We start from the raw sequence: 12,983 nt of genomic DNA, 5'->3' as shown, positions 1-12,983 counted from the left end.
ACTGATACGGTTTTTGTGAGGATTTAGATTTAAGAGAAGAAATAAAGACTTCATGAAAATAACTAATAAACTTGTTTTTAAAGGTCGCGATCCTCTGTGTGAATCTTCGTAGATAAATAACGTGCGTTTATGTTTCACTCGCAGGCTACAGTAGGATGTTGTTCATGTACTGTACACCCTCGGGAAAAACGCCAGGAGTTAACATATTTCGTAAGGTTCTTGGACCCTGCGCTTAAAAGTCTTGAGCCCTGTCGTTTGTGTCTTGTGTCTTGTGCCAGTTGTTTTGTGTCTTGTACCAGTTGCATTGTGAATTGAGCTGATGTCTTGTGTTTTGAGCCTTGTGTCTTGAGCCCTGTATCTTGTGACTTGTACCCTATGCCTTTTGTATTGTGCCTTGCGTCTTGTGCCCTGTATCTTGTGACTTGTACCCTATGCCTTTTGTATTGTGCCTTGCGTCTTGTGCCCTGTATCTTGTGACTTGTACCCTATGCCTTGTGTATTGTGCCTTGTGTCTTGAGCCCTGTATCTTGTGACTTGTACCCTATGCCTTTTGTATTGTGCCTTGCGTCTTGTGCCCTGTGTCTTGAGCATTGTGTCCTGTCTTGAATCCTGTGCCTTGTGCCCAATGCCCTGTGATCTTTGTCTTGCCTCTTGAGCCCTGTATCTTGTGACTTGTACCCTATGCCTTTTGTATTGTGCCTTGCGTCTTGTGCCCTGTGTCTTGAGCATTGTGTCCTGTCTTGAGTCCTGTGCCTTGTGCCCAATGCCCTGTGATCTTTGTCTTGCCTCTTGAGCCCTGTATCTTGTGACTTGTACCCTATGCCTTTTGTATTGTGCCTTGCGTCTTGTGCCCTGTGTCTTGAGCATTGTGTCCTGTCTTGAGTCCTGTGCCTTGTGCCCAATGCCCTGTGATCTTTGTCTTGCCTCTTGAGCCCTGTATCTTGTGACTTGTACCCTATGCCTTTTGTATTGTGCCTTGCGTCTTGTGCCCTGTGTCTTGAGCATTGTGTCCTGTCTTGAGTCCTGTGCCTTGTGCCCAATGCCCTGTGATCTTTGTCTTCCCTCTTGAGCCCTGTATCTTGTGACTTGCCTTGAGCCCTGTACCTTGTGTCTTGCCTTGAGTCGTGTGCCGTGTGCCCAATGCCCTGTGATCTTTGTCTTGCCTCTTGAGCCCTGTATCTTGTGTCTTGCCTTGAGCCCTGTACCTTGTGTCTTGCCTTGAGCCCTGTACCTTGTGTCCAATGCCCTGTACCTTGTGTCTTGCCTTGAGCCCTGTACCTTGTGTCTTGCCTTGAGCCCTGTACCTTGTGTCTTGCCTTGAGCCCTGTACCTTGTGTCTTGCCTTGAGCCCTGTACCTTGTGTCTTGCCTTGAGCCCTGTACCTTGTGTCTTGCCTTGAGTCGTGTGCCGTGTGCCGAATGCCCTGTGATCTTTGTCTTGCCTCTTGAGCCCTGTATCTTGTGTCTTGCCTTGAGCCCTGTACCTTGTGTCTTGCCTTGAGCCCTGTACCTTGTGTCCAATGCCCTGTACCTTGTGTCTTGCCTTGAGCCCTGTACCTTGTGTCTTGCCTTGAGCCCTGTACCTTGTGTCTTGCCTTGAGCCCTGTACCTTATGTCTTGCCTTGAGTCGTGTGCCGTGTGCCCAATGCCCTGTGATCTTTGTCTTGCCTCTTGAGCCCTGTATCTTGTGTCTTGCCTTGAGCCCTGTACCTTGTGTCTTGCCTTGAGCCCTGTACCTTGTGTCTTGCCTTGAGCCCTGTATCTTGTGTCTTGCCTTGAGCCCTGTACCTTGTGTCTTGCCTTGAGCCCTGTATCTTGTGTCTTGCCTTGAGCCCTGTACCTTGTGTCTTGCCTTGAGCCCTGTATCTTGTGTCTTGCCTTGAGTCCTGTGCCGTGTGCCCAATGCCCTGTGATCTTTGTCTTGCCTCTTGAGCCCTGTATCTTGTGTCTTGCCTTGAGTCGTGTGCCTTGTGCCCAATGCCCTGTGATCTTTGTCTTGCCTCTTGAGCCCTGTATCTTGTGTCTTGCCTTGAGTCGTGTGCCTTGTGCCCAATGCCCTGTGATCTTTGTCTTGCCTCTTGAGCCCTGTACCTTGTGTCTTGCCTCTTGAGCCCTGTATCTTGTGTCTTGCCTTGAGTCGTGTGCCGTGTGCCCAATGCCCTGTGATCTTTGTCTTGCCTCTTGAGCCCTGTACCTTGTGTCTTGCCTTGAGCCCTGTACCTTGTGTCCAATGCCCTGTGATCTTTGTCTTGCCTCTTGAGCCCTGTACCTTGTGTCTTGCCTTGAGTCGTGTACCTTGTGTCCAATGCCCTGTACCTTGTGTCTTGCCTTGAGCCCTGTACCTTGTGTCTTGCCTTGAGCCCTGTACCTTGTGTCTTGCCTTGAGCCCTGTACCTTGTGTCTTGCCTTGAGCCCTGTATCTTGTGTCTTGCCTTGAGCCCTGTACCTTGTGTCTTGCCTTGAGCCCTGTATCTTGTGTCTTGCCTTGAGCCCTGTACCTTGTGTCTTGCCTTGAGCCCTGTATCTTGTGTCTTGCCTTGAGCCCTGTATCTTGTGTCTTGCCTTGAGCCCTGTATCTTGTGTCTTGCCTTGAGTCGTGTGCCGTGTGCCCAATGCCCTGTGATCTTTGTCTTCCCTCTTGAGCCCTGTACCTTGTGTCTTGCCTTGAGCCCTGTACCTTGTGTCTTGCCTTGAGCCCTGTATCTTGTGTCTTGCCTTGAGCCCTGTACCTTGTGTCTTGCCTTGAGCCCTGTATCTTGTGTCTTGCCTTGAGCCCTGTACCTTGTGTCCAATGCCCTGTACCTTGTGTCTTGCCTTGAGCCCTGTACCTTGTGTCTTGCCTTGAGCCCTGTACCTTGTGTCTTGCCTTGAGCCCTGTATCTTGTGTCTTGCCTTGAGCCCTGTATCTTGTGTCTTGCCTTGAGCCCTGTATCTTGTGTCTTGCCTTGAGCCCTGTACCTTGTGTCTTGCCTTGAGCCCTGTATCTTGTGTCTTGCCTTGAGCCCTGTACCTTGTGTCTCGCCTTGAGCCCTGTACCTTGTGTCTTGCCTTGAGCCCTGTACCTTGTGTCTTGCCTTGAGCCCTGTATCTTGTGTCTTGCCTTGAGCCCTGTACCTTGTGTCCAATGCCCTGTACCTTGTGTCCAATGCCCTGTACCTTGTGTCTTGCCTTGAGCCCTGTATCTTGTGTCTTGCCTTGAGCCCTGTATCTTGTGTCCTGTCTTGAGTCCTGTGCCTTGTGCCCAATGCCCTGTGATCTTTGTCTTCCCTCTTGAGCCCTGTATCTTGTGTCTTGCCTTGAGCTCTATGTCTTGAGCCCTGTTTCTTGAGCCCTGTGTCTTGAACTCTGTGCTCCTTTATCTCGTGTCTACATATAAAATATAAAGGAAAAAACTAAATTCCATATGTTATAGAGATAACCGTAAGCTTCCTCTGGAACCCTCATTATTCAAATCAGTTGTGACCATGCCATAGATACTGTCTAGAGTTGGCAGTTGTTTTCACACAACATCTCTTTGTTTTCGCACAAATCGGTTGACAAAGTTGGGTTTGTTTGTTTGTTTGTTTGTTTGTTTGTTTAATGCCCCACCGAAATATTCCAGCTATATGACGGCGCTCTGTAAATAATTGAGTCTGGACCAGACAATCCACTGATTGATATCATGAGCATCAATCCACGCAATTGAGATACGATGACATGCATCAACCAAGTCACCGGATCCCGTCAGTCGCCTTTTACGACAAGCCTAGTAGCCATTTACGGCAAGCATGGGTTGCTGAAGACCTATTCTACCCCGGATCTTCACGGGTCCGTCAAGTTGGGATTTGGTTACTGGGCGATTTCGCGACTAACTTGGGCTAATAAGTACTCTCGCCTTTTTCACGAGCGTTACCTTCTTCTCTGATGCGATTTGGCATAGATACAGACAGGGCAATGGCAATACCAGCATTTGACGATGCTTGAGATTTGTTTGTACATTCTACCTTCATGTGATTTATGACATTACTATGGTGGCCTTCAATTACGTCCTCGAGAAAGCGATATAGCAGTAACACGAGACGAGAGGCGATAAAACGAGAAAGCGATAGAGCGAGAAATCGTTAGTGCGGGAAAGCGAGAAAGCGATAGTGCGATAAAGCGATATTGCAGAAAGCGATAGAGCGAGAAGTCGATAGTGCGGGAAAGCGATAAAGCGTCAGTGAAAGAAAGCGGTGTCTAGCCGGGAGAGCCACATTTCAGAAATGGCTATTGCCGGTAGAGCCACATTTTCAGCTGAGTGCATTTCACCTATTCTAGCGGGTAATTAATTAATCCGATTACCGATACCTTTATATGAGTGTCCCACATTTAAATCTTCACTACAGACAGGAACATTGAACATTTGTGTACTGCAGACATTGTATTTTGTGATGGTACATTTTATGCCTGTCCCAAGTTGTTTGATCAGATTTATTGTTTACATGCTGAGGTGTTTGGCCATATGTTTCCATTAGTTTATTGTTTGTTGTCCAATCGAACAAAAGAGTGTTATGTCAACATGTTTCAGTACCGAAAGCGATAGAGCGAGAAATCGTTAGTGCGATAGAGCGAGCAAGCGATAGAACGAGGCGATAAAGAGATAGAACGATACGATATTGATACTTATCCGCGGATCAGTTGCAATTTTAAGCGAAACTGTTTTTTTCCTGACATCACCGCCGTGATATTGCTGGACTATTGTCAAAAGCGACGTAAAACCATACTCACTCACAAAGATATGCAAGTACATATACACGTACAATTGTACAATTGTACAAGACAATACTATACAAGTTGATTATAAATCAAATGTCAAAAAAAATATTTACGAACATCAGTATTATAGCAGTCACACTGTAAGATCGTATACTTCTCAAAACAAGTTAAAGAACACCCACAATTCTAAGACCAAGTTTTGCAATACAATCAGCCATGAAATTAACTCATATGAAATAATCGGTTGTTAATTAACTTATTTTGAATAGTATACATTTTTATTTGAACTGGATATATTTAGAGAGTATTGCCGTGACCAGCCACATGCTGGCGGCGTGATGGTCCCATAAAACTCCCAAGTAGGGGAATATATCAATCATTTACTTTTTACGCGGAAATCCGTGGAATGTTTTCAAATCACCTAGGTATTATGTTTAAGTGAATAGTATTTCAACATTCCCTCAATGGGTATAATTTGAAATTTGACTGGAAAAAATCGCAGGTCTGCTCTATTAGTGAGTGAGTGAGTGAGGTTTTACGCCGCTTTTAGCATATTCCAGCAATATCACGGTGGGGGATACTACAAATGGACTTCACACATTGTACCCATGTCGGGAATCGAACGCTTTAACCACGAGGCTACCCGACCGCCCCTCTGCTCTACGAAAAAGAAAACCCACCTCACACCTCCAAAGTGAAGCAAAACAACAACTTCCCCCCGCCCCTCCACTCACACACGCACGCACGCACGCACACACACATGGATTTTTTTTTTAAAGAAGAACATCTTGCATCAGTATTCGTTTATGGTAGGTAATTTCTTTTTTTAACAGTCGGAATTTTATTATTTGGTTCAAGAATGTTTGTGGACGATTATTATTTTAGATGAAACCCCAAACAAGGACTGGTCGGAGTCAGTATTATGCGTCTGATAAGGGTATCCAAGTTAATTGCGTAATGGTATCTCAATGGGCTTGTGCCCTTAGCCAGGACAAGTCCATATGCAGCCACGCATACTTGCGCGCATGGATGCACGTCGCTATATCAGTGCAAGATATAACATATATAAGTCTATAAGTGTAGAGCCGTCGACCTGTAAATCGCAACAACCGGGAAACATCCCGAGGGGATCCGGGTTAGAATTGATCTCCAGCAACCCATGCTTGTCATACTCGTGGTGGTCAGGCTCGCTGACATGGTTGATGCATGTCATTGTATCCCATTTGCGTAGATCGATGCTCATTATGTCAATCACTGGATTGTCTGGTCCCGACTATTATTTACAGAGCTGGAATATTGACGAGTGCGACTTTAAACAACAAGCAAACAGACATGCGTTCCAACAATCTGACATTTCGAAAACACGAAGTGACTGGCAAGAGACATTTGAGACAGGCAACGCAAAATCTTAACTGTGCGTGGACAATTCCAGTTTGTATTCGGTAGACATGACTGTTTTCCTCCTATGTTTTATTAACTTTCTGGTGTGTTGTTTCGAAATTCAGTTCAAGAGATAGTATGTTTTGAATTGCTATCGATAAAAAGATGACTTTTCGCATAACCCTTGAGACAACAGAGCTTAGCAAGACTTGAACTCCGTTCAACTTCAAGCATATCAAATCACTCCGGAATCACCTTCCATAAAAATATATTCTACAAGCGCTGATGGAATATATTCCAACCTCTGTTTCTTTATTTGATGTAAGATTAAATCTTGGACATGATTAATAACTTGTTTTTAGGTGATATTTGATATTGAAAAAATATAATGACTTCTTAGAGACCAGTATTAATAGTTGCAATGTCGAATAAAAGTAGTTTTTAGTAAAACTTAATATCGTTTCTCAGATTCTTCAGGTATTTTACAGCGATTACCGGTAGTTAAATACTTATCAAGCTTTGCATGATTCACCCAGCGTGATTAACGAATGAAACAAAAAACATAAGCCGTTACTGTAATCCTAGGAGAACCATTTTTATCTGGAGAACTGCAATTTAGTGTGTACGCTTCATATACCAGCTGGCGACTGAAACGTATAGCCAATAAAACTGCGTGGTGTGTGTATGGTGAGGGAAAAAGTTAATGTTTTATAAAATCACACATAAGTCACACACTGACACACAATCACCTAAGTCACACAGAGACACGCCATCAGCCAAGTCACACACTGACACACAATCAACCATGTCACACAGAGACACGCCATCAGCCAAGTCACACATTGACACACAATCACCCAAGTCACACAGAGACACGCCATCAGCCAAGTCACACACTGACACACAATCACCCAAGTCACACAGAGACACGCCATCAGCCAAGTCACACACTGACACACAATCACCTAAGTCACACAGAGACACGCCATCAGCCAAGTCACACACTGACACACAATCAACCAAGTCACACACTGACACACAATGATCCAAGTCACACAGAGACACGCCATCAACCAAGTCACACACTGACACACAATGATCCAAGTCACACAGAGACACGCCATCAACCAAGTCACACACTGACACGCAATCATCTCAGTCACACAGAGACACGCCATCAGCCAAGTCACACACTGACACGCAACCATCTCGGTCACACACTGACACACAAACAACCAAGTCACACAGAGACACACGATCAACCAAGTCACTCAACTCACGAATGTTTAACGCCGCCTAACAGTACTGCAGTTGTAACACGTGCAAGCTTAATGTTGGAGGAAAGCCCGAAGTGATGCAAGTCAGTTATAGGTAGATTGGTTTGATGTGGTTTGAGTGAGTGAGTGAGTGGATTATGTTTCCACGTTTGTCAGCACCCTACCCGTGTTCGAGGATTTCGAGTATGGTTTTTACGCCGCTTTAAGCCATATTCCAGCACTATCACGGCGGGGGACACCAAAAATGAGTTTCACACATTGTACCCATATCTGGGATCGAACCCGGGATTTCGGCGTGACGAGCGAACGCTTGAACCGCTAGGCTACCCGACAGCCCCTTAAATCAAAGAGGTAAACGACTGAGACCTGCATCACTTCGGGTTTTCCTCCGACATTTAGCTCATTCTCCGAAAGCTGACACGCCATGATATAACTGGAATACTGTTCAAAGCGACGCTAATCCCAGCCCACTGATTCGCTAACTCAGTTTTTTTCAAAGGGAATTTAGTATTACTCCTAGTTACTATCATAGATATTTTAGATGCATTAAAAGAGTTTTAATCCATACATGAAATAAGTGCTTGAGAAATAATATCCGCGAAAAAGAAAGTATACACTTATAATTGGATTTGACCAAAACATTACACACGTTATGAAAACGTTACTTAGCTGAAAACAGTCGTGTAAAGACTGCAAGCTTAAGGTCCAAAACACAACTATAATAGCCGTTTCAAATACATCACCATGGAATAACCGTTTCTTGTTCGTTTCATTTTAAACCACCATCAAACATGGGTGTACACTTTCTTTTGCCCGTCAGCTGGAAAAAAAGTGTCAAGAAACATTTAGCAAAAATAGTTCGGATGCACGCACGCACGCACACTCATGCACACACGCATGCACACACATGCACAGACACACACGTGTGTTTTTGTATACCTGCAAACGGTGTGTTTTTGTACTGGTTACAACGTTCATATCAAATGTATATGAAACGAGTAATCAATGGCGCCCAGACAGTGAAAATAAAAAATGGCGTTTGATGCTCGCCGATGTCAGCTAGCGTCCATCCCGTGCCTATGTGGCACTGGGCTCTCAATCACGGAGTCCATGAGTCTTTGAAATCCGAGCCGATTCAAGGTAGCGACTTGAAATTGTCATGGCTAAGTAATCGCTGACGTTCATACCTCAATTAGATCGTAAATCATTTGCATTTCAAACGAAACAGATCGAAACAGTAAAGTCCTCTTTCACTCCGATATGCATACTTTCATGACTGCTCATGAAATTTATTCCGCCATTTTTGATGTCATTAAGATTTACACAACGAAAACATCCCTCGTGATGTATAGTGTATTCCAGACAACTAATGATTAGATCACGTGACTGTAGTGCCAATTCCCATTCGTTTAAAGATTAATCAGCCAATCAAAAAGGATATTTGATTAGAAGATTGCTGGCTTGATAACTTCAATAGGTTCCATGTAATCTAACTCATCTTCGTGTGTGACTCGTCCCGCTGAGGGGGATCAATCATTGACTCCCCACACGGTGCTATCTTTGAGTAACCATCACCAAATATTGACCGATCTTTGCCTCAAATTTAGAAATATTTATGTAAAGTTGAGAATTGTTATTTGTTGTATGGAAGTTAATTACCAATCGTAATGGACTTTGGTTCGTTGGAGTCCATCATAGGGCACTAAATGCCGGTTTGTGTGCGTGTCAACATTGAAAATCAGACATAAAATCATGGGCTATTGATCTGGTCGACACCGGCGGTGATGCTAGTGACCAGGCCTATCTCTTCCCGGCTCCCGTGGCCAGACTCCCCACTGTTTCAAAGCGCAATCATCACCTGGACTACCTTTAACTTCAAAGAGACCACCAGCGACATCAAAAGCAAGAATTACCCTCGCTGATTCATCTTGCACGATAAACTCCTCGTCAAATGTGTCTGTGACGTGAATGAATGCATTTGTCGCACGTGAGCTCGCGCGCCGTGCCGTAAATTAACGAAAATAGATATTGTGATCGGCAATGATGCTATGCTGAAACAAACGGTCGCATCAAAAGGAATAGATTAAATTGATAGGAAAACTTGTAATTTGGGACAATCTTCCCCTTACATTGGGTCCTGCGCCTGATCGTTGCTTGCTTTCTCCCTTTACAGCCACTACAAGGTAGATCCCAACATGAAAGTGGTGGCTTTCAGAAGAAGGTTTGGTCACTGGTCTATCACAGTCAATAAGTTGTGCGGGAAATGGTTTCTAATCGATCTCTGCCTGTATTACGGACTTTCTTTCCTGACCGTTGATTAAAGAGTACTGGGAACACACGCTTGTTTGAAGTTTATTTTGGCAGTATTATTCTGAAATTAGTGGTTAGGATGCCATTTCCTTTATTATCAAGCCTAATTCTCTAACTGAAATCAAACTCCGTTATGAGTTTCATCTTATTTGAAGATAATCTTTAAAGCTTTGGCAAAGATGAAACAAACGGCCGTTTCAATGTGACTATGGAAGAAGAAAGCATGCTTTAGATGGTGGCAGTTCTTATAGCGGAAGTGACGTCATAGCCAGGACCACCATAAACAAAACAGACTGCGATTGCACTTAATGAAGAAGAGTTCAACAGATACGGACAATGGGCATTAATATAAATCTGAACGTTCAATTCCACTTCTATAATTTCTACTTTAGGTTGTGTTGCGACTCATGAAGATGACCTTGGCTGGTCTGGTGGCCATGTTCGGTGTATGCCCAGACACAGTAAAGAGTGCCTAGTGTGACAATGACACATCGTCTCCTCGTCAGTTTGGAGTACTTCGTTGCAAAACTGTCTGGCAGAAGAGTAAAGTGTTGTTTAACTTGTTTCAAACTTGCCATGAAGGCCAATGGCCCGAACATCACATATGCAACTTCACTGCGTGTTTTTTAAACATACATTCCTAAATTGGAGTTTATTGTATTGGAGTCGGCTGTTGCTACAATTGTCCCAAAGGTGTTAAAGATGAACTTGGCCGTTTTTTATTCATTCGCATGTCATTGTAAACTCACTTATTGCTGTATCTCAGTATCTGTGATAAGAAATCAAGTAGTTGCACTCGGGGCCTACAATATAAGATGTGTGTTTGCGTGCGTGCGTGCGTGCGTGTATGTGTGTTTGAGTTGGGGGTGGGACAAGAGTATCATTTACCACTATTCTTTCATAGAACCCAGCCACCCCACCCCACCCCACCCCACCCCACGGTTAGAATGTGACATGGTCCGTCCCTAACACAGAGAAATTGTCCCGGTTCCCCACCTGGTTCTCACGGGCTGTTTCAGGAGATGACAAACGGTGCTGGGTCTTTAATTCAGATCTATTTTTAGTTCAAGTATCACCTTCAGGTCCGTATTGCAACGTTAAGAAACGTCCTTGCACAGATTAAATTATTATTGTTGTTGTTGTTGCTGCTGCTTGTCCAGCCACATACTCAGGGCGTTGTTTGTTTGTTTGTTGTTCAACGCCGCACTCAGCAATATTCCAGCTATATGAGGGCGGTCTGTAAAATAATCGAGTCTGGGCCAGTTAATCCAGTGATTGACATCATGAGCCCCAATCGATGACATGTATCAACAAAGTCAGCGAGCCTGACCACCCGATCCCGTTGGTCGCCTTTTACGACAAGCAGAGTCGCCTTTTATGGCAAGTATGGGTTGCTGAAGGCCTATTCTACCCCGGAATCTTCACGGGTCCTCAGGGTGTGCAATACGAGATTACAGATTGGTAAATTACAAACAGCTTACACGCGTTTCAAAATTGCGTTTGGAATGCCTGCTCCACTCTGCTCATTACCGTGGTACTGTGAAATTGGGTCCCCGTGTTCCTAAAGACGCCATGTTCACGAGAGGGGCGGTGGGGTAGCCTAATGGTTAAAGCGTTCGCTTGTCACGCCGGAGACCCGAGTTCGATTCCCAACATGGGTACAATGTGTGAAGCCCATTTGTGGTATCCCCTGCCGTGATTGCTAATATTGAAATATTGCTAAAAGCGGCATAAAACCATTCTCACTCATGTGCACATCACCTGGAGTGAGATACGCATTGATATGGTACATGGAATATCACCTATGATGCCTGGATCAACTACACCACCATCGAATACGTAACCATTTCGTGTTTGTTTCATCTTCAGCCTCCATCAAACATGGGTGTGTACTTTCTTTAGTCCGGCAGTGTATTTATTTGTACGCAAAAAACGCATTCCCTGTGTTGTCATGTTTTGTTGAACATACGGTTTGATAATTATATAGATCGGGTTGGGTTTTGATGTACATCATCCGTAATTACAGGCAGATGGCCAACATTACTTCACGAATAAAAATACTTCAATAAATAACTGTAACTAATTAATGAATAAACCAAGCTGTGTTTTGATTTAAATGCTAAACAGTCTCGAGTCTTCTGAAAATGACAGACAATTTCAATGAAGGAAATCAGACGTTTCCAAAAAAACCCTGAAACGTCAAGTTCTCCAGATTCCCTCGTAACGATGTAATGCGATCGCTGTATGCTATTCACTTATCCTTTGAATTCCAAGTAAGTTTCCCGAACATCAAAGAGATTATCACATCACAATACATAAATCATGGGCTTAAAGTTGACAGAGATAGAGAACGCTGGGTTCTTAAGTACATAAGTAAATTAGTATGTAGTCGTATGTATGTGTTGACCAGATCCTATATATAATGGACAGCCACAAAGAGCGGATAAACGTCTGGAGCAGTCGCTAGTCCATAAACCAGGATTATTGAAAATATTAATCCAGGTAATCAGATTCTTTGTGGGGATGATTTATAGTCGGCAACATCAAAGAACGAGAAATATAACAAATGTACCTCATTAGCTAGAGGATAAACAATGGCTGGACGTAAAACCCGCTGGTAGAAGCGGAGACGCAACATGGCGGCTGTCATGGTGGACTGTAGGGATCCCCCGGGTATCATTATTTGTATAAATGTTCATGCATGAAGATCATAAAGCTGCGGCAGACTGAATGTTAAACAACATGTATATGTCCCGAGTGTCTTAATGCAATCGGTGCACAGAATAACAATTATATATTGAGCAGAAAGTGTATTTTGTCGACTAGACCGACGCCATATACGAACCGAGAGGTCGATTATGGTCTGTAGTCATGAGCAGAGTTCTGTTGAGGAGGAATAATTGAATTTTATTACCATGGTAACTTGTAAAGGAAAACACAACATGCTGTCATGAAAAAAGTATAAACTTGGTTTATAGTTGGCAACCGCCTCCTTGGTCCAGTGGATAGAGCGTCTGCCCGGAGATCGGAAAGGTCGGCGGTTCGATCCCTTGGCCGCGTAATACTATTGAAAGACGGTATAATATGGTACTTGTTGTTACCCTTCGTAGCGCTCGACATTAAGGGGTTGGACAAGAACTGGTCATATACAGTGTCTGAGTAGGGTATCCATGTTAAACTTAGGCGTGGTATCTCAGTGGGCTGGCATTAAGCCCGGACTGGTAAAGCAGCGACACACACACCTACATGCACCTCGCTAGGTAAGGGCAATACTCTTGAACGT

At 44.1% G+C, this 12,983-nt stretch overlaps 1 protein-coding gene across 1 annotated transcript; it reads right to left on the bottom strand.

Annotated features, from left to right (window-relative positions):
* Window positions 1-429: 429 nt before the first annotated feature.
* On the bottom strand, window positions 430-12,350 carry LOC124134009. The gene is made up of 2 exons (XM_048397240.1): window positions 12,273-12,350; window positions 430-3,330 (listed from the first exon to the last, which is right to left on the bottom strand). Exons 1-2 carry the CDS (start codon window positions 12,348-12,350, stop codon window positions 430-432), a joined length of 2,979 nt encoding a protein of 992 aa, XP_048253197.1.
* Window positions 12,351-12,983: the final 633 nt, after the last annotated feature.

Source organism: Haliotis rufescens, unplaced genomic scaffold (assembly GCF_023055435.1).
Source record: "Haliotis rufescens isolate VD_foot unplaced genomic scaffold, xgHalRufe1.0.p SCAF_17, whole genome shotgun sequence".
NCBI classification, from domain to species: domain Eukaryota; kingdom Metazoa; phylum Mollusca; class Gastropoda; order Lepetellida; family Haliotidae; genus Haliotis; species Haliotis rufescens.
Note: the sequence above shows the minus strand (reverse complement) of the source record. Positions and strands in the feature narration are given on the sequence as shown.

Bases quoted from the DNA above. Each gene is read 5' to 3' on its own strand.
- LOC124134009 (XM_048397240.1), bottom strand. From the start codon at position 12,350: ATGACAGCCGCCATGTTGCGTCTCCGCTTCTACCAGCGGGTTTTACGT. The intron at 3,331-12,272 runs GTACATTTGTTA...TTCAAGACACAG, and splicing joins TTTATCCTCTAGCTAATGAG to GGCTCAAGAAACAGGGCTCA.